We start from the raw sequence: 26,810 nt of genomic DNA on the forward strand, positions 1-26,810 counted from the left end.
TGAAAGTTTTTAAGCAGATTTTTTAGGTTATAATGTCTCACCTGGGTAGGTTTGCAGGGTCAAGGCAAGTGGACCTGGCTTCACTGAGGCTACTGGAGGAGGAAGGCTTTCGATGTTGGTATTTATTAGCATGTTACTGCTGCTATAATAGCACCTCACCGTCATTCTGTAAGAGTGGGTAGGTGGGGGTGTTGAGAATTTTAGGTTAAAAGACTGCTCGAGTTTATCACTTAAAAAAGTTAAGTAGCAATTGCGTCACACCTGAACTCACTATCTCTGGAAATTGTGCTTGGAGGAAGATCCGCCCAGAGAGCATGTATTTCATTTTCATAGATGACTTTGCCATTGTCAAACTTAAAGGTTAGAGAAAGTGGTTAGTTATCTCAAAGGTAAGTCTTAATCTCTTGCTATGTGCCAATACTAATCTTATACTAACCTTATGTCTTGTTCCACATCCATTCAGGGGTATGTGAAACTTCACCAGTCCTTGAAATGGAGCTTTAAAGGTTGGCTGGCAGGAGAGGTCTCCCACCCTAAGAGTGTCCAAGTTGAGAGCTGGTTTTGTTTGATGGCGGTAGACCTCGACATCCATAAACCCATCTTGAGTACACAGCTCCCCTGAAACTATATAGTGGAGGGAGTTTAAAAAATGTGTGCTATGTGACTATTGTCATTACTAGTTTGAAATGAAATGAAGTTTGGATTTTCATCAGGAGGCAACAGAATTTGTCTTAAGTCTGCTTGGGAAAATAACTTGACAAGCAGCTTGCATTACAAGGGAGACCCCAAGGTACCTAGACGGCAGTGAGGCTTGCTCTAAGGGTTTTTCATCCAAAGGAAGAAGGAGCAGGAGACATGGGAAGAGGCACCAAGTGGGGTAAGAAAGCCATGATGAAACCCTGATGTGGCTTAAAGTGTAGTGCCTGTGTCCTAAAGTCCCTTCTTTCAAGACTCACAGATCTTGGTTTGAGGGGAAGTTGAAGCAACAACTAATTTTTTCTATTTGACTTGACCTGATACAAATAAAAAGGAGCACAGAGGCAATAGTAAACAAGGGTAAATACCAACTTCCATGTTCTTTGAGGAATTTAAGAGTTTGGGGAAATACTCATAGTCCCTCTAATTTCAGATTTGAGGCAATCTTACTTAGATGGTGGGCTCAGACTTCTAACATGAAGCATAACCAGGTTACTTAGAAACATTGAACAGTTGTGAAACCTTCCTGTATGTGTATTTTGGAAGTGTTGTCTTCCTTAGATTCCTATCATAGCAGCTTAGACTGCTATTTGTGGTCTAACCAGTCTTCCATTTCCGTAAAGTATAAGCAGCACAGAGTTTGAACTTCTGTACACTTTCCCCCATGTAAGAGCTAAGAGAGAATGTAGAATGTAGAACTATTCAAGAAAATGATCTTTACCTATAGAAACTGTTGTCTCGCAGACACACTCAGGATAAATCACCATGGATACCATCTCCAGTTGAGTATAAAACGTCAGCTTGAGTGAAGCTAAGTAGAACTGATAGGGTAGGCATTTTTCAGAGAACTGAAATGGAAGAATGTCAGTTAGCAGCCACAGCCTGTTGAGCAGGCAGATAGGAAGGAAGTACTCTGAAATCTGCAAGGCACACTCCGGACTGAATATGGTTTCCTTTAAACCAGAGCAAGAGATCACATCACTTCTCCAGACGGGATTCTTCCTGAGGCAGGAAATTTCTCTAAGTTCATGCCCTCAAGTACCCAGCACTGCATGCTCTTTGTACTAGACATTGAAATTTGATCTGTTAATTCAGCCTCCAAAGAGCTGAGTACCTTGCATATCCAGGAGTTATAAAATGTTATTGCAACATATACACCAACATAAGATTATTCTGTGTCCCTGGCAATTGCATCAGTCAAGACTGGCTTCACTGAGGATAGCAGGGGACACTAGTTTGGCTCCAATTGCCCTGTTTTAAATAGGCCATGAGAGGTTCATCATTAGATGCTTAATTGGAGTTTGTGCTATTCAGTGAACAAAAACACAAGGAAAACTTCCATTGAAGTTGAAAAAGACTTGGTGTTTGAGAGTGAATTTCAGTTACTTGAGAATTACTTATGCAAGCTGTTCAAATGAGGCCTCCAAAAGTTTTGAATTTTTTTTTAATACTAGCATTTAGAATTTATGGATAAGTCAGCAGCCAAATCACAATGGCCTAAAAGGCTAGGGTTCAATGGAACGTACTTTTGTTTTGAGGAGAGTTTTGCTGAAATGCAACCTGAGGCCATTTGCTATTTCCATAACAATCCCGCTGTTGTGCAACTGGTTCACAGCAATATTCTTATTTTCAAAGCTCACAGATTTTAACTTTCCAGGAAATTCTGGTATGGTGAGAGTCATGTGTGTGGCATTACAGGTCACAGGATCTAGAAGGAAATGACAGAATGGTCAGCTTTGATTAAGCCCTTAGAACAAGGTCTTCCACAACTGGACTTGCCCTTTCCTCGGCCTTACCTGATGCACAGATGAGTCGTGATGATAAGATGATCGTCTGCCCGGGAGATACATGCGTAAGCTTCAGAGGCACCATGTAGAGATGGCTGTTACCTTGCTGAAGAGAGGCATTTTCAAAGACATTGGTTTACCTGAGTTACTTGAATTTTTGACCAATGCTAGAAACAGTCAGGGCAAACATTCAACTATTGGGCGCCATCCTGGCCCAAGTAGAGTTCAGGTATTTCACTCTATGGTTGTTCTGCAGGTGAACAACTAGTTCTAGTTTTAAAATCTTAAACTTGATAACATCTGGCAAGGTGGTTTCTACTCATGACCTGTAGCTGATCATTTCTAAGCAGTTAAGAGCTCTAGTTTTATGACTCTCTTATGGTATCAGCATTCAGAGAGAATGTTTAAGATTCAGCAGTTTGTTTATACTCAATGTAAAACAGTACTGTTAAGATGGCTGATGTTTGAACATGTAGGTGCCAAGACCTGTTCTAAGTACTTTGGCACAGTAACCGATTTAATGTAGTATCTTGATTGTTGGTCCCCAAAATGCCAGTACCTACTGTAAACACTAAACATGGCAATGATAAAACAGAACGCCTTCAGTAGTTTAGCACTACTGTAGCTCCACATGTTTAGTGAATGTAGATCTATGGAGAAGAAAAACTGAAGTAAACATTTTGTTCACCATTGTATCTCACCATCTTTAGTACTTAGTACAGGACTTGGCTGTTGAATGAGTTATAACCTCAATTTGAGGAAATGATTGAGATTATGCTTGCATTTAGAAATACTGGTCTGAGCCTGGGTGGTGGTACAAACAGATTTCACACCTACCGAGTAGTGAGTCACTCCAGTGGCATGGAACAACACTTGGATGCTCATCTTCTGGTTCTCAATCAGGAGATTATATCCTTGTGTCAGAGCCTCTTGAAGGGTCAGATTTTGGGCTCTTTCACCATCACCAACTGTAACGGTCCATCCCATCTGAGGTTTGGGACCCTAAAGGCAAAAGTTTCATTTAGAGGGCTGGTGCTCACCTTAACTCCAAGACTATTTAATATTTTAACCAGGATTGAAGTTATGCCACCTTTAATATAGAACTTATTTAGGCTTGTAATTTAAAAAATAGTTTTCATACCGCAGTGTCATCAGCCAGGCCAGGAAAAAAGTGAAAGGTAAACTGGAAGGAAAAAAAAGGATGATGTGAAGCCTTGATTTGGAGAAGATCTCTGAAGTCACGTTATCTGATGGTACATGGAAAACACCCAGAGCAACTGCTGTGTGGTTCTTACAGTGTGAGGGCTGGTGTGGGTATGGTAGAAACACAGGACCAGTCGAGAATCCTAGAAGTGCCCTTAGACATTTCCCCATTGAGCTTTTGAGACCTCAATGTAATTGGAAGATCTAAAGCTCCCTTCCAGTTGTACATTGAGACACTAAATCCTGTCAAGCCATGCAGTTCCATCACTTATAATCAAGTATGAATATTTTTGTCCACTGTTGCTATTAGCCATGTGAGACTATAAAGTCCATGAGCACATGACTGGGCTGTTTTTCTCATTTACGATTTCCTAGCATCTGGTATAGGGCCTGGTATATAAATATCCAGTTTGTCAAGCTACCAACTGAATCCTTTTTATTGCCAAAACATGATGTGCTGAGTGCTTATGTCTACCTTCTTAGTTTTTAAAGTCACCCTATGTGGTGTTATTGTCCCCCACTTCAGATTTTAAAAAGGTCTCATTGCAGTTAAGAAATCAGTCCAAAGCCACATAGCAAGTCAGTAGTGAAATACAGGATTGCAATCCTGATCTTGTTCTGAAGTCCAGCTCTCTCTAGACCACATTCCCCCTGGAGTAGCTGGATGAGAAGCAGTCAGGCTGCTTCACTCACAGACATGAAATCCTTTGAGCAGATTGTGGATCCCGAATGCTGATCATGTCTTCCTGCTTGCATAACCGGACAGCTGACGTGATACAAGACAGTCCCTTGTCTATGGGCAGCATTGTCATTCATGAATGTGATGGTCATCTGGTGCTGGCCAAGCTGTATGAAAATGGCATAGTAAGGACCGAGTGTTAGAACTTCAATGAGAAAGGGAATTCCAAAATACCATCTGATTCAGCTGATTAGCAAAACCCTTAAAAGTCAATCAGTACCACAGTTCTAGAAAGTCCCTCATTCCTATACCAGGAGATTCTTTAGCCTCTTTAGATATCCCAGGACTCATTCATTGGCAGAGAACAGTTCCTTGAGTTTTAGGGCTCAGAGTCCAGTTTTTGTTTTCCCTTTACATTTACCCTATGTCCGAGTATCAAGGTCCTATTGGGCTTGCTGCCTCTATCAAAAGATAGAGATACTTCTTGAGCACCTACTTTAGCAGCCATTGTGCTGGGTGCTGTACAGAGCCATTTTGCCATTTCCTCTGGCTCAGGGAATTCTGTCTAAAGCAGTGGTCAAGTAACATTTCTATAAAGTGTTAGTAAATATTTAGACTTTTTAGGCCACGTATGCTTTTAACATTTTTAAAATGCTTAAAAAACTAAAGCCATTCTTAGCTTGATGACCATCACACATAGATCATGGACTGGCTGTGGCCATACACAGGTCATATTCTGCGGACCTTTGTTCTAAAGGAATACAACACTAAGCTCCCTAAAGTTGGGAACGTCCATTTTAGAAGGGAAAGTTCTCTTAATTACTGGAGATCTTCAGTAGATTCAGATGAAGAAGACTTAAGACTTGTAGGATGTACCCTAGACCTATTAAGTCAACTAAGTGAATTCTGCACTTTACAAAGTTCCCTAAGTGATTGTTTGCACATAAAGCCTAAAAAGGACTTAGGCTTCTTTTACTGCTCCTAATAACCCTGATTGGGTAGCACTATTGCTTGACAGTAGAAAATCCTATTTTTCAGCTGCTGCTCACCTTCCAGCATAGAGGTACCAGCACTCCATTTACCTGCACCAAAAGAGCATCCCCTTTTCCATGAGGGGTGTAGATCAAAATAGCTCATGTTTGATCATTTGCTGTGTCTACATACTATGCCTAGTCCTTCATTGTGTCATTCGTCTTTAGATACCTTATGGAAAGATATCATAATCCATTTTCCAGTGGAAAAGTAGAGGCTTAGAAAGGTTAGCTAACTTACTCCAAATCATATATAGATAGTGGCAAAGACAGAAATAAAGCCCAAAGCCTCAATTCAAGGGTAAGCTCAGCATTGGAGTTTTGAGTCTAATGTATCTTTATTGAGAGTTCCTGTATGCCATGGAGGTTATTTGGCAATATTCTTGGCTTGTACCCATCAGATGACCAGTAGCTGCCCTCTCCTTCCTCCCCCAACAGCTGTGGTAAGTGTCTCCAAATGTTGCAGGATGTTCTCTGGGATGACCAAAGAGAAAGATCACCCTGATTGAGAACAACTGCTCTACTCCAAAGCTTTAACTCCTAGGTTGCTGCTGCTGCTGCTAAGTTGCTTCAGTCGTGTCCGACTCTGTGCGACCCCATAGGCGGCAGCCTACCAGGCTCCGCCGCCCCTGGGATTCTCCAGGCAAGAACACTGGAGTGGGTTCTCATTTCCTTCTCCAATGCATGAAAGTGAAAAGTGAAAGTGAAGTCACTCAGTCGTGTCCGACTCTCAGTGATCCCATGGACTGCAGCCTACCAGGATCCTCTGTCCATGGAATTTTCCAGGCAAGAGTACTGGAGTGGGGTGCCATTGCCTTCTCCAAACTCCTAGGTTACTACTTTCCAAATTACTCCTCAATTACTTACCACTCTTTTGGTACAGCTTTCATATGGGGCCTTCAGTGTGAGCTTTTCTGGGTCCAGAACATAAGTGCAGTTCAGCATTTTTAGACCAAGGGAATCTACAGAAACAAGAGCAGCTTTAGAAAGGAGATGGCCAAGATGTATTTATATCTTATATTTCAGTGACAGAGTCAACCAAAGCTACATAAGCAAGACTGCAAATCCATTTCTAAGGTACTTCAATCACTTCTTACTTTTTATTCTCTCAACTGGGATATAACCCAAGCTCTGAGAGATGCTGTGATTTGAAGCTAGACTTTTCTTAGGGAATTCCTAAGATAAGACAGATTTCCAAAGACAGACAAGGTCTTCCACTCTTAGGAGTCACCATGCAGTTCAAGGACCGTGTGACACCATGGGATTTGAGCACCAACTGCTCCAGAATTTGTGTATTCTGCTCACTGGAAAATGGTGATGACTTTGAGCCAAGGGCTTCCTACTAAGTAAGACTTAAATGAGACAATACACCTTACTTACCCACCACAGATGCATGCTGAATCTTGTTGCCAAGAGTTCTTTTAAACTCCACTACCATTCTATTTTCATAGCAAGTGACAGTACCTGAAGAGCAAAGAAAGCACGTGGAGCATCTTTGAACACAGGAGGCATGATTCCTACAGAAGTGTATTGAGGAAACTTTCCTCTCTAACAGGCATCAGGCAGGATGCCAGTTGGGAGAGGCAAAGCTTATTCCCCATCCTGGGGAGCTTACAAGTTGATGGGAATACATAACTACAATGTAAGATACCAAGAACTGTAATGAAGATATCAATTAAATGCCTAGGGCTTTCTATCCAGGAGAAAGCTGGATTCGGGTTAACAAGCATGCATGTGGGAACCAGCCTGGAACCCTGATGGAAATGGAAATAGAAATGGTAGGTCTGTGAAGAATTGGGGAAAAGTTTTGTCTAAAGGTCTTTCAATTATGAAGTTTAAAAGATTCCCTAGGTAACTCCAAGAACACATTTTTGAAGAATAATCTGCCAAATAGCTTGACACTGTGCATCCTTTGGCTCAGGTGCAAATCTTGAGAAACTCCTCATTACAAGTGATTTTGCCTGTTATTGTTGATGCTTTCCTCAAGCATGAGTATGTGTTTGAAGATGACTGCTCCCAAAGATGAGGGCTTGGTAGGTGGTTTGCTGTTCTTCGGGTGCTGTAAAGCTGGAGGCAGTGAGAAAATAGAAGGTAGTGCGTGTGTTTTTCCAAGCTCCTGCATTTAGCTGCAGGGCAAGCTATAGGTTAGCTATGGGAAACCTGAAGTGACTTGATCAAGATAGGCAAAAGAATGACTGGAGATCGTTTAACTCACTTTTGTGTTTTCTGGCCATCTAGGCACCCTAGTTGCAATCCATTTCAAAGATGCTTAAGGGCATTTCCCTCACCCAAGTGGCCTACCTGGGAAGGCAGGATCCAACTGATTAACATCTATTGAGTTCACCGAAGTCAGAAGGGTGAAGGATAGAAAAAATGACCTGTAGGTGCAGAAGGACATGGGGGAGAAAGTTAAAGAGGAGTGAACTTCAGCAGACAAGGCATTATGTCCCCTTCCTTCAGCCCCCAGAATTACCTCCAGTCTGCACGGAACCAGCTTGAGGGTCTCCCGCCGTCTCCTCTCTGACTGCATGCCATGACTGAAGATACCACCAAATCAACCAGGCAGAGGGGCATGCTACTCTGACATTTATAGCAGGAAGCAGGGCCGGTCCCCCCCCTCTCCCCATTGGAGTCACCTGGATCTTCTCTAGCCCTCCCCGCTGAGAGGAAGGAATTTGGGAAGAAGAGCCTTTCCAGAAGGCCTAAAATAAGCAGAGTTTTCCCCTTCCTGGCACTTGCCTTGGTTTTCCACCGGCTGCTCTGCAGCCAGTTTAGTTCCTTGAAATTGGGTCAGGTGAATGAATTGGTCCATTTTTCCATAACACTAGGAAAAATAGGATCTTTTGGACAAACTCTTCACAACTCAAATGTAGACTGAAAGAGTGGGGTGGGATTTTTTTTGGAGGAAAGATCATCTCTTGTTCACACTGTCTTTGAGTAACAAACCTTTCCTTTAAGTTACTCCTGGTCTCCTGGCTATTGTGGATATCACCCTGACAATGTGCATGAAGAAGTACCTTTTAAAAAAGGATGAAACATTATTTTCCCCCAAGTATAGATTTTAATTTTACTTCAGAAAATACAGACAATTAAAGAAGGATATAGAGAAAGGAAAAAATCATCCACTGCAAGTACTTAACTGTGTAACTCTATGGTCTTTCTCTACAAACATCACACTTAAAAAAAAATAACAACCTGGGACTGAAGTATAAGTTATGTTTGTAACCTGCTTTTACTACTTTATATGTCATGGACATTTTCCATATCAAACATAAAGATCTCCATTACCATTTTTAATGTTGCATAGTATTCAATGTCTAGATAAATCAGTGTTTAGCTGTTCTCTAATGATGGACATTAATATAGCTTCCAATGTTTTCATTATTATAAACAATCTGCTGGACTTGTACATTTCCCTAGTTAACTCCCAGGATAGATTACTAGAAGTAGAAATTCTGGGTCAAAAGGAATAGTGATCTAAATAAGAATGTCATACTGTGTAGGAACTGGAGTTTATAGGTGGGGAATCTGATGAAACCAACTTGCTCAAGCTTTAACAACTGGGTGTCAGGGCCAGGACCAGACTGAGACACCTTGGTGTCTGAAGACCACATTCCATAACAGGTGATAATGCTCAAATGCTGTACAAGTTTGTGGGGTAGCATTTACAATTATTTATTTATGTGTTGCTCTTTATGTCTTTATATGTTAACGATGTTTCTTGAGGACTAATCTTAATTCCCTGTTACAGGTGTCTGAAATATTGTTCGTCAGAGTAGTGGTTTCCTTAACTCCCTTGATCGAAATGTTCACAGCTGGTACTGATGAACCTATCTTCAGGGAGGGAATGGAGACACAAATGTAGAGAATGGACTTGAAGACACAGCAAGGGAAGGAGAGGGTAGGACTATTTGTGAAAGTAGCATTGATATATATACCTACCATGTGTAAAATAGTTAGTGGGGAACTGCTATATGACACAGGAGCCCAGCCTGGCACTCTGTGATGACCTAAAGGGATGGGATGGGTGAGCAGGAGGGAGACTCAAGGGGGAGAGGATATATATATATATATATATATAGTTATGACCAATTCCGTTTGTTGTATGGCAGAAACCCACAAAACATTGCAAAGTAATCATCCTCCAATTAAAAATTTAAAAATGATCATATGGGGCTCTTTGTTAATATCACAGATTTCTGTGTCCCACCCAGAAGCTGCTGACTCAGACTCTCCAGGGGAGGAAACTGGGGTACTGTATGTTTAAGCAATCAGGTGAGTCTTATGATCAGGAAAACTTGGGAAATATCTGAAGGAAGTAGACAAGAAAATGAATGATTGCCAGTGATTAACTTCTTTATGGGAATCAGTTGATTATATTCCAGTGGAATGGAGGAGAGGGAGCAAAATCCAGGATAAGCAGGCTTTTGAAGATAGAGGTGGTGAAAGGATTTAGGTTCTGAGCAGAAGCATGATAGCAATAATTACTTCTAAGCATATATTCCCAAAAGTGGCACTTTTTCTATAACTGTGAAGGTAATTTGTTACCACAATAGTTAAGACTATGATAAGAAGACCATTGGAGAGATTTGAAGACCATTCCATCCATTAGAGGATGGAATGTAGGGGCAAGATTCAGAGAGACCTATTAAGGTAGTCAGAGAGGTAATAGATTAATGTGTTCCACCTTCCCAGGCCCCACCCTAGACTTGCTTCTCCCAAAGTTACACCTTTTTCTCCAGAGTGTGAGGTGTTGCCTTGGAAAGGGAAGCTCTGCTCAGATCCCTAAACTGGGGGTTCTGCATGATGAAGGGACAGCACAGAAGCCCTGAGCAGGAGGCATGGAGATAAGGAGGACCACTCTGAGAACTGGTGAGGGTGATGAGGGTGGTGATCGTGCCAGAGATTAATTTCATTTGCCTTGCCCAACCCAGCCAATGCTGCACTTGGGACAGTCACTGAACAACTAGCTCCAGACTCCCTAAGAATCAATTCTGCATAAGTGCCCAAGGATACAAACGTGTTGGTGCGGTTAACTTTGAGAATGAGGAAGGCATGGCTCTCTGCAATCAAGGAGTGTCTCATTTTACTAGTTAGGAAAACAAACCTTTCCAAAAAGATAGACACTTAATCTTTTACTAAATAAACAGTAGGATCTCTTTCAAAAGTATGTTTTCCACATTCTTTTCAATGAGACTTTTTAAGTGTGTTTATAACTATAAGGTGTTCCTTCTCCTCTTCTGCGAATGCCATGGTCTCTACTTGACGTGAGGCCTTGTCTCACCTGCTAATCACTAGGCATTTCTTGAGGAGAGTTTTAAGTTGTCATGCAGAACAACAATGCAGTATTGTTGCCTCCTTTGGGCAGGTGCTCTCTTTATTTTCTGAAATGCTGTTCTTTTAAACAATAGTTTATAATTCTTAATTTCCAATTCTGTTGCCTTACTTTTCACAACTGTAAAAATATTGATTGAAGATGCCCTAATTGTTATTATCAGGAGATGGTTAGATAAACTATGAAAAGCTCTAAAAATACTAAAATATATGAATTCAATGGGGTCTGTGACTATTAATACTAAAGACATCCACCATAAATTGGACTATTGGAACTGTATTAGTATGTTTTCATATTTTACTTTAAAAAAGAAAAATGAGAAACACATGTGTTCCCTATCCATTTATCTGTTTATGTGCGAGTATGTAAGTGTGTGTCTGCATTTATTTACCAGAGAGCCAATGAGTCACTTGAGGGAGGAGTCAGTGCAGATATCTAGGCAGTCTGCACCAATCCAGCTATGCTGAATGTTCACAACTGTTGTCTGTTCTGATTTGTTTGAGTTCTTGCTGTACTGGCTATAAATTACATAATATATCATTCTTGTAACAGAAATAGGGAGATAGGAGTGGTACTTTCTCTTAAATTTCATTCAGTTGATTGAATTGTCTTGCTGATAAATAACAAGGTAAAGTAATTGAAAATTGATAAAAGTAAATCTGATTTGTATATAAGTGATCTGTAAAGGTTATAGAATGAAAGGCCCATGAATTCAAGCTTCATGATATAAAGATATATTGCCCAAGTGAGTGGATTTGATTCATGCAACTTCCAAAGTCCAACTTCTCAATATAGAATGAAGAAAATAAGCCTAAGAGGTTTTTGTGACTTGCCCAAGGTCATATAGAAAGTTAGCAGAGCTCCAGGGAGAAACCAAGTCTTCTGATACCTACTTCCAGGCTTATTCTAATTCATTATGGTTCTGTGTGTGTGTGTGTGTGTGTGTGTGTGTGTGTATGAGTGGGTGTTCTAAAACTCCATGCTTCTCTTGCAGTTCACATAGCTTTAAAAGTACAAGATAGCACTAATTATAATTTAGCTTCAGAAGGTTGTGAAAATCACTCAGTTGTGTCCAACTCTTTGCGATCTCATGGACTATACAATCCATGGAAGTCTCCAGGCCAGAATACTGGAGTGGGTAGCCTTTCCCTTCTCCAGGGGATCCTCCCAATCTAGGAATCAGGGATCACCTGCACTGCAGGTGGATTCTTTACCAACTGAACTACCAGGGAAGCCCCATATAATTTAGTGGTATTAGATAAATAAGAAATATCGAATCTTCTATCAGGTAGGCTATATAGCTTAACATTGCTTTCAAATATAAAATATGAATTTAACTTGTAAACATAAGATAGACTATGTTAATGAGAATGTTTTTGAAAAACATGTGGTAGCTCCTTTAATTATACAATGTTAATGTCATTTTCACCCTTTGGATCTTTAGCTAGATTGAAATTGAATGAGCTTTGTAACAGAAATGGATTCAGAAGGAAATTGGACAAGGGCATATAAAAGGCTTCATTGATCTGTTACTAGAAAGATAGGGCATCTTAAATGAATGACAGAGAAGGCTCAGAAGTTCTAAATAAAAACTTGTATACTTACAAATTACAGGTTACTCTATACCTAGTAGCTAGGATAATGGTTACCACAGAGATAAAGATTTCCTTGGCAATATGGCATAGTCCCTCCAGTTGATAGAACATAAAATGTTTAAGCTCTTAAGATGATGTGGTAGATCAGTTGTAAAGGTCCTAATCTTCCACCCCTCTGTGGACTCCCTTTCTTTGCAGGGTGCTTTGCAGTTAGCCTTGTCCTCCTCATTCCTTCTCCTTCCTGAATCTGACTGACTTTGTGACTTGTTTTGGCCAATAGAATGTGATGGAAATGATGGTGCGCCAGTTCTGAGGCTAGGTGTTTTGAAGCCCATATACATATGCACTCTCTCTTAGCATTCTTCATTCACTGTGAGAACAAACCCAGAGTAGCCTCCCAGATGATAAAGAGTCACAAGGAGCAGATACAGGTCATCTAAGCTGTTCAGTTCAGTTCAGTTGCTCAGTCATGTCCGATTCTTTGCGACCCCATGGACTGCAGCACGCCAGGCCTCCCTGTCCATCATCAACTCCCAGAGTTTACTCAAACTCATGTCCATTGAGCTGGTGATGCCATCCAACCATCTCATCCTCTGTCATCTCCTTCTCCTCTCGCCTTCAGTCTTTCCCAGCATCAGGGTCTTTTCTAATGAGTCAGCTGTTCGCATCAGGTGGCCAAAGTATTGGCGTTTCAGCTTTAGCATCAGTCCTTCCAATGAATATTCAGGACTGACTTCCTTTAGGATGGACTGGTTAGATCTCCTTGCAGTCCAAGGGACTCTCAAGAGTCTTCTCCAACACCACAGTTCAAAAGCATCAATTCTTCTGTGCTCAGCTTTCTTTATAGTCCAACTCTCACATCCATATATGACTACAGGAAAAACCATAGCCTTGACATCTAAGCTGAGGCCATGCTAAAGCAACCAGTTGCCAGCTGACGTGCCAGTTGACTGCTGATGAATGAGTGAGCCACGCCAAGGTCAGCTGAGCACAGAAGAATTGACCAGTTAACTGGAGACTTGTGAGTTAAATCAATGCTTATTCTTTTAAGCCACTCAATTTTGGACGGTTTGTTAAGCAGCATGATTGTGGCAATAGTTATGTGTGACTACTATTTAGAATTTGTATTTCAAAATGAGCCCAGTTTTACATTATGAAAGTGCAGGTATTTTCTAAGGGAGCATGTACTGAGCAACCATAAAACTGTGGAGTCTCAAAAGAAGCAACACATATTTGTACATTTGTACATACCCACCTGATCTGCCTCTTGAGAAATTTGTATGCAGGTCAGGAAGCAACAGTTATAACTGGACATGGAACAACAGACTGGTTCCAAATAGGAAAAGGAGTTCGTCAAGGCTGTATATTGTCACTCTGCTTATTTAACTTACATGAAGAGTACATCATGAGAAATGCTGGACTGGAAGAAGCACAAGCTGGAATCAAGATTGCCAGAAGAAATATCAATAATCTCAGATATGCAGATGACACCACCCTTATGGCAGAAAGTGCAGAGGAACTAAAAAGCCTGTTGATGAAAGTGAAAGTGGAGAGTGAAAAAGTTGGCTTAAAGCTCAACATTCAGAAAACTAAGATCATGGCATCTGGTCCCATCACTTCATGGGAAATAGATGGGGAAACAGTGGAAACAGTGTCAGACTTTATTTTGGGGGCTCCAAAATCACTGCAGATGGTGACTGCAGCCATGAAATTAAAAGACACTTACTCCTTGGAAGGAAAGTTATGACCAACCTAGACAGCATATTGAAAAGCAGAGCCATTACTTTGCCAACAAAGGTTCGTCTAGTCAAGGTTATGGTTTTTTCCTGTGGTCATGTACAGATGTGAGAGTTGGACTGTGAAGAAGGCTGAGTGCCAAAGAATTGATGCTTTTGAACTGTGGTGTTGGAGAAGACTCTTGAGAGTCCCTTGGACTGCAAGGAGATCCAACCAGTCCATTCTGAAGGAGATCAGCCCTGGGATTTCTTTGGAAGCAATGATGCTAAAGCTGAAACTCCAGTACTTTGGCCACCTCATGCGAAGAGTTGACTCATTGGAAAAGACTCTGATGCTGGGAGGGATTGGGGGCAAGAGGAGAAGGGGACGACAGAGGATGAGATGGCTGGATGGCATCACTGACTCGATGGATGTGAGTCTGAGTGAACTCCGGGAGTTGGTGATGGACAGGGAGGCCTGGCGTGCTGCAATTCATGGGGTCGCAAACAGTCAGACACGACTGAGCGACTGAACTGAACTGAACACACACATTTGTCTGCACATTTGTATAAGTGCAGACAAAGACAGGCTTTAAGGGCTATGCTTTCTGATGGGAGACACCAAATGGCTATGTATGTGACAAATAAAACCTAAGCATAACTAAGTAAATTTAAATACACAGATGTATGTTCTTTTCTGTCCAGTATCCCTTTCTCTGACTTCCCAGGTGGCATAGTGGTAAAGAATCTGTCTGCCAGTGCAGGAGACACAAGAGACATGGGCTCAATTCCTTGGTTAGGAAGATCCCCTGCAGTTGGAAATGGCAATCCTCTCCAGTATTCTTGCCTGAAAAATTCCATGGGCAGAGGAGCCTGGTGGGCTACGGTCCATGGGGATGCAAAGAGTTGGACATGACCAAGCATGAGCACAAATGATCTTTTTCTTTCGGTAGCAGTACCATGATGGGCTTCAGGGAACTCTCCCATTAGATACAATCTTACTGAGACTTCTAGTCAAGCTGTTTCCATCCCCCTTTGGACAAGGGGTAGGCACAAGACTGAAGCTATCAAACAAGCTCTCTATAGAATTTGGGTCTTGATTAAGGTAACAGGTTGAAGCTCCACCTATTTCCTGAAGGGTTGTCTATTCAAGTAACCCTTAATTCTGTTAAATCTCCTTTCACTAAATTTCTAATCTACCCCTTCCTATTTTGGTTCTCAGGGGGGTTTTATAAACCCATGCCTTTATCATTCACATTTCACACAGAATACTGGGAAAGAATAGATGGTCCTCAGAAACCCTGGTAAGTCTCTGTAGGAAGGAGGGAAGGGCATTTTTGCCCTTTGTGTATAGGTCCTATGCTGGACACTGATGGATAACCTTCAAGATAGGAATAAGAAAAGGAAATAAAGGCTCCTTACGTGAATTTTCCCCAAGCTGATTAGCTACTAAGTAGAAAGCTGTTATGGAATGAATTTGTCCCCCACAATTTTTTTTTAATATTTTATTGAAGTATAATATGACAGGGCCGTCTGTTGTCACCCTGCTTATTTAACCTATATATCGAGCATGTCATGAGAAATGCCAGGCTGAATGAGAAATGCTGAGCTGGAATCAAGATAGGCAGGAGAAATATCAACAACCTCAGATATGTGGATGATACTCCTTCAATGGCAGAAAGTAAAGAAAGACTAAAGAGCATCTTGATGAGGGTGAAGGGGGAGAGTGAAAGAGTCAGCTTAAAACTAAATATTAAAAAAACTAAGATCTGACCCCATTACTTCATGACAAATAGAAGGGAAAAATGTGGAAGCAGTGACAGATTTCCTCTTCTTGGGCTCTGAAATAACTGTGGATGGTGCCTCTAGCCATGAAATCAGAAGATGATCGCTACTTGGCAGGAAAGCTATGACAAACCTAGACAGGGTCTTGAAAAACAGAGACATTCCTCTGCTGACAAAGGCCTGTAGTCAAGGCTATGGTGTTCCCAGTGGTCTAGTATGTTTGTGAGAGCTGGACCGTGAAGAAGGCAGAGCACCAAAGAACTGATGCCTTCAGACTGGGGTTCTGGAGAAGACTCCTGAGAGTCCCATGGACAGCAAGGAGATCCAACCAGTCAATCTTAAGGGAAACCAACCCTGAATACTCATTGGAAGGACTGATGCTGAAGCTGAAGCTCCAGTATTTTGATCACCTGATGTGAACAGCCAATGCATTGAAAAAGTCCCTGGTGCTGGGAGAGATTGAGGGCAGAATGAGAAGGCATCAGAGGATGAGATGGTTGGATGGCATCACCAATGCAATGGACATGAACTTGGGCAATCTTTGGGAGATGGTGAGGGACAGGGAGGTCTGGTGTGCTGCAGTCCATGGGGCTGCAAAGAGTCGAACACAACTGGGTAACTGAACAACAACATAGTTCATTTACAATGTTGTGTTAATTTCTGCTGTACAGCAAAGTGATTCAGTTATATATATATATATACACACACACACACACACATATATATTTTTTCATATTCTTTTCCATTGTCATTTATCACAGGATATTGAGTATAGTTCCCTGTGCTATACAGTAGGATCTTATTGTTTATTCATCCTATATACTCTAGTTTGCATCTGCTAATCCCAAACTCCCAATCCTTCCCTTCCCACCCCTTTCCCCCTCGACAACCACAAGTCTGTTCTCTGTGTCTGTGAGTTTGCTTCTGTTTTGTAGATACATTTATTTGTATCATATTTTATATTTCACATATAGGTAATATTGTATGGTATTTGTCTTTCGGTTTTTTACTTACTTTGCTTAGTATGATAATCTCTGGGTCCATGCACCTTCCTGCAAAAGACATTATTTCATTTTTTATGACTGAGTATTATATATCTCACATCTTCTTTATCCATTCCTTGGACATTTAGGTTGTTTTCATGTCTTGGCTATTGTAAATAGTGCTGCTACGAGTATTGTTTTTTTTTTGCTGTTGTTTTGTTTTTGGTCATTAAATCACGTATGACTCTTATGCAAGTCCATGGACTGTGACCCACCAGGCTCCTCTGTTCATGGGCATAGGATGCATGTATCTTTTCATTTTTAATTGATAATTTAATTTTTATTTTATATTGGAATATAGTTGATTTGTACTATTGTGTTAGTTTCAGGTGTACAGCAAAGTGATTCAGTTATACATATACATATATTGTTTCTTTTTCAGTTTCTTTTCCTATATGGGTTATTATATAATACTGAGTAGAGTTCTCTGTGCTATAGAGTAGGTCTTTGTTGATTATCTAGTTTATATATAGTAGTATGTGTATGTCAATCCCAAACTCCTAATTTATCCCTCCCCTGCCCTTTTCCCCTTTTGTAACCACAAGTTTGTTTTCAAAGTCTGTGAGTCCGTTTCTCTTTTGTAAATAAGTTCATTAATATCATTTTTTTAGATTCCACATATAAGTGATATCGTGTCTTTTTCTGATTTACTTTTACTTAGTATAATAATCTCTAGGTTCACCCATGTTGCTGCAGGTGGCATTATTTCATTCTTTTCAATGGCTGAGTAATATTCCATTGTATATATGCATCACATCTTCTTTATTCTTCTGTTGATGATATTTAGGTTGCTTCCATGTCTGGCTATTGTAAACAGTGCTGCAACGAACACTGAGGTGCATGTATCTTACTGAATTATGGTTTTCTCTGGATATATGCCAAGAGTTATTGCTGGATCATATTTTCGTCAGGGATACTGGCCTGTAGCTTTCTTTTTTTGTGATATCTTTGTCTGGTTTTGACATCAGGGTGATAGTGGCCTCATAGAATGAGTTTGGAAGTGTCTCTTTCTCTGAAATTTTTTGAGAGTTTCAGAAGAATAGGTATTAACTCTTAATGTTTGATATAAATTGCATGTGAAGCTATCCAGTCATAGACTTTTGCCTGTTGGAAGTTTTTAATCACCATTTCAATTTTAGTACTTGTTATCAGTCTGGTCATATTTTCTATTTCTTCCTGGTTCAGTCTTGGAAGATTGTACCTTTCTAAGAATTTCTCCATTTCTTCTGGACTCTCCATTATATGGGCATATAGTTGCTTGTACTAGTCTCTTATGATTCTTTGTATTTCTGTGGTGTCCATTGTAACTTCTCCTTTTCCACTTTTCCTTTTATTAATTTGAGTCCTCTTCCTTTTTTTTCCCATAATGAATCTGGATAAGCACATATCAATTTTGTTCATCTTTTCAAAGAACTGCTTTTAGTTTCATTAGTCTTTTATACCATTTTCTTCATCTCTGTTTCATTTATTTCCACTCTGATCTTCATGATTTCTTTCCTTCTTCTAACTTTGAGTTTTGTTTGTTCTTCTTTCTCTAGTTGCTTTAAGGTAGGGTTAGGTTGTTTATTTGAGATTTTTCTTGTTTCCTGAAACATAGTTATACTGCTGTAAACTTCCTCTTATAACTGCTTTTCCAGTCCCATAGTTTTTGGTTTGCCATTTTTTTGTTTGTTTGTTTTGTTTTCATTTTCCTCTGGATACTTTCTGATTTCCATTTTGTTTTCTTCACTGATCCATTGTCTGCTTAGTAGCACATTGTTTAGCCTCCATGTGTTTGTGCTTTTTATATTTTTTCTTGTAGTTATTTTCTAATCTCATAGTGTTGTGGCTGGAAAAGATGCTTGAAGTGATTTCAATTTTCTTAAATTTACCAAGGTTTGCCTTGTGACCCAGCTTGTGATCTATCCTGGACAGTGTTCCATACACTTGAGAAGAATGTGTATTCTGCTGATTTCAGATTAAATGCTCTATAAATAGCAATTACGTCCATCTGGTTTAATGTGTCATTTAAGGCCTGTGCTTCCTTATCGCTTTTCTGTCTGGATGATCTGTCCACCTATGTTAGAGGGATGCTAAAGTTCCTCGCTATTATTGTGTTACTGCCAATTTCCCCTTTTGAGTCTGTTAACATTTGCCTTATATATCAAGGTGCTCCTATGCTGGGTGCATATACATTTACAGTTGTTATATCTTCTTCTTGGATCAATCCCTTGATCTTCATGGAGAGTCCCTTATCTCTTGTGTGTGCATGAGTCACTTCAGTCGTGCCTGACTCTTTGTTCCTCTGTCCAAGGGATTCTCCAGGCAATAACACTGAGTGGATTGCCATGCTCTCCTCCAAGGAATCTTCCCGACCCAGGGATTGAACCTGCATCTCTTATGTCTCCTGCATTGGCAGGCAGGTTCTTTACCACCTGGGAAACTCATCTCTTGTAACAGTCTTTATTTTAAAGTCTGTTTTGCCTGATAAGAATACTGCTACTCCAGCTTTCTTTTGATTTTCATTTGCATGGAATATCTTTTTGCATACACTCACTTTCAGCCTGTATGTGTCCCTAGGTCTGAGGTGGTTCTTTTATCGACAGCATGTATATGGATCTTGTTTTGGTATCCATTCGGCCAGTTTATATCTCTTGGTTGAAGCATTTAATGCATTTACATCAAGTTGGTGGACTAGAAGTATCTCATCTTCTCCACAAATACATCAAAAATACAGCTACAAATGGAACAATTCCCACAGAGCCCCTCTAGAACACTGGCAGAAGACTTCAAATAGCTGAAAAGGACAAGAAAGATCTCCATGTAACTGGGTAGGATGAAAGGGAGAAAAAGAGGAAGTGGGATGGGAACTGTGGCCTTGGAAAGGGGCTGAAAAAAGGAAAGGTTCCTGTACCCTGGGAAGCCCCCTCACTTGCAGGGAAATCTGGACAGAAAGTGAGATTTACAGGCTCAGAGAAGGGCACAGCAACTGGTTTGTGGCAGACAGAATAGCAAGAGACCTACATCAACATTTGTGTCAACACCTTGCTCATTGTAGCCTTAGATACATGTTGCTGGGCTGCTGAGGTCTGGGTGCTAAAACTTGGGGTTTAGAGGACAGTCCTGGAGAGAGGAGTGCTGCTGGCTGCGTGGAGATGCCTGAAGGCACTGGAGTGTGCCATGGCTGCAACTGAGATTCTGTGGAGAAGGAAACCCAAGCCACTATAGGATAGGGAGAGGTGGGGCTGCCTTGGCAGCCTTTTTTCTACTTGCTACTCCCTGCCTCCCGGGGCTCTGGAAGATCCCGCCCCAACCACCACCTTGGTGGGCTCTCACAACCCAGCCACCATCCCAGCAGGCTTCTGTACCACAGCTGCTGCCTCAGGGCATCCCACAGCCCACAGCTGCCTCAGGAGGCTCTGGGATCAGACGCCAGTGGGTTGCCCGCAGCCAGTCAGGGCTAAAAACCACAGCTGAGTCCCAGGGCCTTCACGGCTTAGGAAGCAAGGCTGAAATCTCTCCCCTTGGCTACACAAGCTGCAGATTTACACCTCCACTGCTGGCTTTGTAAATTCAGTCCCTGCAGGACATCTGAGTGGACAACAGGTGCTCACATGGCTGAGACAGCTCTGGCCTTAGCAGCTGTGGACTTTGTGGGCACACGCACATGGGGGCTGGACTGGGCCAGGGTCTAAGCTGCCTCCATTGTGCTCCTAGCAGATCCAGGTACACAACTTCTGCAGTTCTTGAACTTGACTTCAGTGCATCTGTGCTGGTGGCCTTGTAAAAACAATATCTGATCGATACCAGGGCTCATTGCCAGCATTTCCAAAGATGAGATGGGGCCAAGCGCAGTGCCAACCGTGGTGCACTTTGTAAGCCTGCAAAATGTGTGACAGATAACACAACAGAGCAGTGTCACTGGTTAACAGCTCTGGCAGAGGAATACTCGGCAGCTCCTTTTCCAGTGGGAGCACTGCAATTCCACCTACCTCACACTGCAGCTCAGAAGGCAGCTCAGAAATGGATCTGAAGGCTTCCACTCCAACAACTGGGGAACATGCCTGGCCCATGACAGAGTAGTGACAGCCACATAGCAAACAGGAGCCCCTGCTCAATGTCTAGTGCAGGCTCTGATCACCAAAACACCAGTCACACCTCCTCTCAAGGGGTAATGGCCAGCAAATGCTGAGGAAAGAGGCAGGAGGCAGACACACTAAAAATAACTTTCACACCAAAAAATAAACCCATACAAATGACACAGGAACACTCCCTAGAAAAAAGCCCCTCCAAGACCACAGTATATAATTGTTTCTCCTAAACTCATGGAACGAGAGACATAACTAAAAGAAGCAGAGGAGCCACTCTCGATGAAAAGATCAAGAGGATTTTCCTGAAAAAACAAATGATGTAATAGAGCTCTTCAGTCTAATAGACATGAGTTGAAAATAAGAGATAATGAAAATACTGAAGGAATTAGAAATGCTGATCGCTATAAAAAGAAACTAGAAAGTGTAAAAGGAAAAATTAGGGAACTCATTCACCAAGGTTAAAGCTAAGCTAAAGCAATGATAGCAAAATGAATAATGCAGAAGAATGAATAAATGATATGAAAGATAGAATAATGGAAATCACCCAGTCAGAACAACAGACTAAAAAATCAAATGAAAAAAATGAAAACAAAATAAGAGACCTTTGGGAGACTATAAAGTGTGCCAATCTACACACAATAGGGATCCCAGAAAGAAAAGAAAGTAAAAAGGAAATTGAAAATGTATTTGAAGAAATGATGGCTGATAACTTCTCAAATTCAACAGATATCAAGGAACAGGAAGCACAGAAGGTTAATATACTTGAATAACAGGGTAATTGGAAATCAAAAACATACAATAGATTCATGAAAACCAAAAGAAAAAGAATGTAAGCATAATATAATACAAAAGAAAATTATCAAACCACAAAAGGGAAAACAGAAAAGCAAAGGGATAAAGAAGAAATACAGAGTCAACAGGAAAACAACATTTAAAATGGAAATTAATACATATCTGTCAATACCTTAAAAGCCAATGGACTAAATGCTCCAATCAAAAGACCCAGAGTAGCAGAAATAGAACTGCCTTATGATCCATCAATCCCACTGCTGGGCATATACACTGAGGAAACCAGAATTGAAAGAGACACGTGTACCCCAATGTTCATCGCAGCACTGTTTATAATAGCCAGGACATGGAAGCAACCTAGATGTCCATTAGCAGATGAATGGATAAGAAAGCTGTGGTACATATACACAATGGAGTATTACTCAGCCATTAAAAAGAATACATTTGAATCAGTTCTAATGAGGTGGATGAAACTGGAGCCTATTATACAGAGTGAAGTAAGCCAGAAAGAAAAACACCAATACAGTATACTAAAGCGTATATATGGAATTTAGAAAGATGGTAACAATAACCCTGTATATGAGACAGCAAAAGAGACACTGATGTATAGAACAGTCTTTTGGACTCTGTGGGAGAGGGAGAGGGTGGGATGATTTGGGAGAATGGCATTGAAACATGTATAATATCATATATGAAACGAGTCGCCAGTCCAGGTTCGATGCACGATACTGGATGCTTGGGGCTGGTGCACTGGGATGACCCAGAGGGATGGTATGGGGAGGGAGGAGGGAGGAGGGTTCAGGATGGGGAACACATGTATACCTGTGGCGGATTCATTTTGATATATGGCAAAACCAATACAATATTGTAAAGTTAAAAAAAAAATACCCAGAGTAGTAGATTGGATTAAAAAAAACAAGGCTCCAATATGCTGCCCATAAGAGACCCACTTTAGGCCAAGGACACAAATAGATTGAAAGTAAGGGATGGAAAAACATATTTCATACAAATGAAAATGACAAGAATTAAAGTTGAAGCTCCCCTGCCCCCCTCCAAAAAAGCCTAGGTACCTCAGAATGTGATTGTATTTGGAACTAGGGTCTTTACAGAGATGATTAAATTAAAATGAGGTCTTTAGGGTAGGCCCTAATACAATATAATTTGTGTCCTTATGAGAAGAAGGAATTTGGGCATAGACATATACAGAGGGAAGACAAGGTGAAGATATGGGGAAGATGACCTTTTATAAGTCAAGGACAGAGGCCTGGGACAAATCTTTCCCTCGTTGCCCTCAGAAGAAACCAATTCTGCCAGCACTTTGATCTCAGATTTCTATCTTCCAGAACTCTAAGAAAAAAATTCTGATGTTTAAGCCACCCAGTTTGAGATACTATTTTTAGCAGCCTTTGTTGTTGTTGTTGCTAAGTTGTGTCCAACTCTTTGTGACCCCATGGACTGCAGCACGCCAGTCCCTCCCTGTCCTTCTCTATCTCCTGGAGTTTGCTCAAACTTATGTCCTTTGAGTTGGTGATACTAACCAACCATTTTATTCTCTGTCACCCTCTTCTCCTTTTGCCTTCAATCTTTCCCAGCATCAGGTCTTTTCCAATGACTTGACTGTTCACATCAGGTGGCAGCCTTAGAGAACCACTATAAACTCTCAGATTGAAATAAAACTCTGTGTGACTATGAGATATATGTTCTTTTTACTGTGTTGTAAGGTATGTTGTTGTTTAGTTGGTAAGTTGTGTACGACTCTTTTGCGATCCCATGGACTGTAGCCCACAATGCTCCTCTGTTCATGAAATTTCCAAGGCAATAATATTGGAGTGGGTTGCCATTTTCTTCTCCAGGGAATCTTCCAGACCCAAGGATCAAACCTGCGTCTCCTGCTTGGCAGGCATTCTTTATCACCGAGCCACTTGGGTACAGGATGATGAAAACTCCAGATCCCAGTTGTTGTTCTTATTTTTGAAAAGAAACATGCAGATGAAAGAGAAAAAAACTTAAGAAAATGAAGAGTTTCCTTTATGACTTAAAAATCTACATTCTTAACCATTACTGTACTCTGGCTTTATTTCAGTACAATGCTCAACATGCACATTTTCCTGTCTTTCCAGTCCAAATATCAGCTTTGAGAAATGGTTTTAATGGTATTTGATAATCTGCTTTAAGAGTGCTATAACACACCTCCCCTATGTCATAATCCTGCTATCTTGAAACAAAATGGCAGCTAATGTAGGTTTCCCAGTGATCCCTGTTTCTGAAGTTTTTATAGAACTTAAACTTTGGATGAGGAATCAGGTCATATGATTTATGTCGATTGAGCTTTTCAATTCTTAAAACCACAATTAATTAGGAAAGGGAAAAGGCATAAGATAAAAGGAAATTTGTCCAGCTAACAAAGTCAGTTAATCCAAGTATGAAATTTAAATTCATAGCCCCTGCTTAGAGTATCTAATATTCACATTTTAAAGAATTTGTTTTTTGGAAACCTTTATAAAGCTCTCCACTGTTACAATGTATTGCCATCTGGAGTTTAGCATTTATAAAATGTGCAGTTAAGGGATGCCAAGATATGCCTCATGCAGACCAGATGGTACAATAACAGCTCTGTCTGTTTTTCTGGCAAAAAAAAAAAAAAAAATAGGACTTTGAATGTCTTGAAACTTATGTGAATAAATTAAACCCCATCAATACTTCAGGGACATTATAATTTCAATACTCCATTTATCCACCTAAATATTTTCATAAATGCTTTCATTTGAAGAAGAAAAAGCAAAAGGGAAGACAATGGTTCTTTTGATTGCTTCATGTTTGTGTTTAACAATGTTTCAAAGGAAAACACCACCAATGATCTGCAGTGTGGGAAAGAAAGTTTCTCTGCACTTTGAGTTACCTATGAGTTTAAATGAAAAGCAGGGTTGTTGAAATCTCTTTAATAGAAAAAGTCCACATCAAATTGGTTGAACAGTTTTAGCACTGTGATGAAGAGAAAAAATACAAATGTAAGTGACATTTCTTAATAATCCATATGAAAATGTCTCTACTGCAACAGATACATTTATCATAAACCAATTCAGCACATATAGTTGTGTGTTAACGATGCCTGGTTCTGCCCGGGCCTGATTCATCTAAGCTTTCTGGGTAACAACAGGGCTTTTGTAATCCCCTTTATTTTCATTTACTTTCTGCTATTGCTTTTATTTTCAATAGAATTTATAATCAGATACTCATTAGACGAAGTAATCTTGTTAAAAGTAAATTTTCTGCTTGGATCTTTTCATCTTCCTTACTACATAAAAATTGTGCTTCCCTACCAGACAAGGGAATTTCCTCTGTAATTAGACGTGAATAGCTTTGAAGAGCAAACAATGTGTGCTTTTGAAAGCCAGATCCCTTGCGGTTCAGGGGGCAATCTCATTAATAAAAACATGGGTTGCACAAGCTGTTGAATTTCTTTCCCAAAGAGCAGTGAATAGTTTTTCAGAACAAAGAAGAAGATTGTTTTCCACTTTGCTGGCATGGTTTTTCTTGGGGTGGACTGCAAGTATTATCTAGCACTGTTCTTTGTCTCTTCTTTTCCTCTCCCTAAGCAAAGGGTCATATACAACTCTCTTATATAGATAGATCAGAGTCCTGAATAAATCCTCCATCCAAAGGCTACTTGGCCAGGATTGCTTTCATAGTACATGGGACTCCTGTTCAGACCACTCAGCTATCAGGTAGCTGCTATTAAACAAGAGAGGTCACAAAATTATAAACACAACAATGGAGAGTTGAAAATGGCATTGCTCTCTGGGGAAAAGGAGACCCATTGGTGAGAGAATCTCTGCAAATGCTGTTTCTGGAAGCTCATTAACCCTGTTTTCCTATGAGTCTTTGGCAAAAAGAAGTGGTATCTAGGCAGAAGGGCTCTCAGAATTACATTCTTGGGGATCCTGGTGATAGGTTGAGTTTCTGGAGTTTTAGAAAAACAAAGAAGGAAATAGAACCTATGCCTCTGAACCTAAGCAGCAACCAGTGACACAGAAGTCACTTGCAGGATGTTTCACTAAAGTTATACTAATACTGCAGGAGTGTAGGGAGATGTGGGTAGCAGGGTTTGTTGCAATAGGAAGGTTGATGAGAGCCTTAACTAGCCAGTTAGAAGAACAATACAAGGAATGGTCATCACCACCTAAGCCTAATCCTCAAAATCTCTGTATGTATGGCAGGTCTTCTCTGACCTTCCTAGAGAATAGCAGCGTACTGTTGGAACAGACACAAACACTTATTTCCGTAAGAAAAATGTAGTCAAAAGTCACAATTGCCACACAATTATCCAACCCCTCATAAGGAATTGATGATAGGATCATGAACAATTTCCTCCAACTTTATCCACAAAGAAATAGAGACTCAAATAGATGGAATAACTTGCATTAGACCATGTGGACTCTATCTAGCTCCAAGTTCAACTCTCTTTCTCAACCTCCTCTTTAAGGAATGAGGTAAAGAGGAGTTTCAAGTTCAGAAAGATTTATTTCTGCTTTCCCTCTCCCTCCCCATCCAATTTTCTCTAGGAAGTTTTCTTAGGGAAATGCCAAAGGGTGCCAAGGGAAGCCTATATATATAGGTGGTGGGCTCAGTGGTAAAGAATACACTTGCTAATGCAAGAAAACCAAGTTATATCCCTGGGTCAGGAACATCCCCTGGAGAAGGAAATGGCAACCCACACCAGTATTCTTGCCTGAGAAATCCCATGGAAAAAGGGCCTGGCAGGCTATAATCCACGGAGTTGCAAAGAGGTGGACATGACTGAGCGACTAAACAACAACAAATATATAGATGATTGTGTGTGTGTGTGTGTGTGTGTGTGTGTGTGTGTGTATCTCAGTTTTTTACCATTTCATAGGAAGAGTTTAAGTCCAAGTCATAAGTACTACTGGAGTTGAGAAACTCTTCTTTCTCCTCTTTGTCTTCCATTTGCAGTCCCTATTCCTCTCCTTTATAATTGCTCCAGCTTCCTTTTCCTTTGCTTCTACCTTAATTCTTATTCTTCTCCTCTTCTCATCATCCTTATCATTATTATCACCATCATGA

At 40.6% G+C, this 26,810-nt stretch overlaps 2 protein-coding genes across 6 annotated transcripts in view; one reads left to right on the forward strand and one right to left on the reverse strand.

Moving 5' to 3' along the window:
- Positions 1-26,810, reverse strand: part of ZP2 (zona pellucida glycoprotein 2) — a 159,051-nt gene that overhangs the window by 3,797 nt on the left and 128,444 nt on the right. Inside the window, exons 2-14 of one of the 2 annotated variants that reach the window (XM_055562799.1) lie at positions 7,870-7,956; positions 7,698-7,774; positions 6,777-6,860; positions 6,264-6,358; positions 4,380-4,532; positions 3,625-3,666; positions 3,321-3,485; positions 2,493-2,589; positions 2,223-2,404; positions 1,418-1,544; positions 437-624; positions 262-353; positions 42-166 (exon numbers count right to left, since the gene is read on the reverse strand). In XM_055562799.1, coding sequence (XP_055418774.1) covers positions 42-166; positions 262-353; positions 437-624; positions 1,418-1,544; positions 2,223-2,404; positions 2,493-2,589; positions 3,321-3,485; positions 3,625-3,666; positions 4,380-4,532; positions 6,264-6,358; positions 6,777-6,860; positions 7,698-7,774; positions 7,870-7,931 — 1,489 coding nt within the window. In that variant the 5' untranslated portion in view covers positions 7,932-7,956. Of the gene's footprint in view, positions 1-41; positions 167-261; positions 354-436; positions 625-1,417; positions 1,545-2,222; positions 2,405-2,492; positions 2,590-3,320; positions 3,486-3,624; positions 3,667-4,379; positions 4,533-6,263; positions 6,359-6,776; positions 6,861-7,697; positions 7,775-7,869; positions 7,959-26,810 lie in introns of both variants that reach the window. The other variant, XM_055562798.1, reaches the window with a different exon arrangement.
- The window catches only part of ANKS4B (ankyrin repeat and sterile alpha motif domain containing 4B), a 36,919-nt gene continuing 18,095 nt past the window's right edge, over positions 7,987-26,810 (forward strand). The window contains exons 1-3 of one of the 4 annotated variants that reach the window (XM_055562801.1): positions 7,987-9,020; positions 9,148-9,297; positions 9,592-9,671. The gene's annotated coding sequence lies outside the window, so the exon portion shown is untranslated. Of the gene's footprint in view, positions 9,021-9,147; positions 9,298-9,346; positions 9,424-9,591; positions 9,672-9,735; positions 10,269-26,810 lie in introns of those variants that run through there. The other 3 variants (XM_055562802.1, XM_055562803.1, XM_055562800.1) reach the window with 3 other exon arrangements.

The sequence above is a fragment of the Bubalus kerabau genome, chromosome 23 (genome assembly GCF_029407905.1).
Source record: "Bubalus kerabau isolate K-KA32 ecotype Philippines breed swamp buffalo chromosome 23, PCC_UOA_SB_1v2, whole genome shotgun sequence".
NCBI lineage: Eukaryota > Metazoa > Chordata > Mammalia > Artiodactyla > Bovidae > Bubalus > Bubalus kerabau.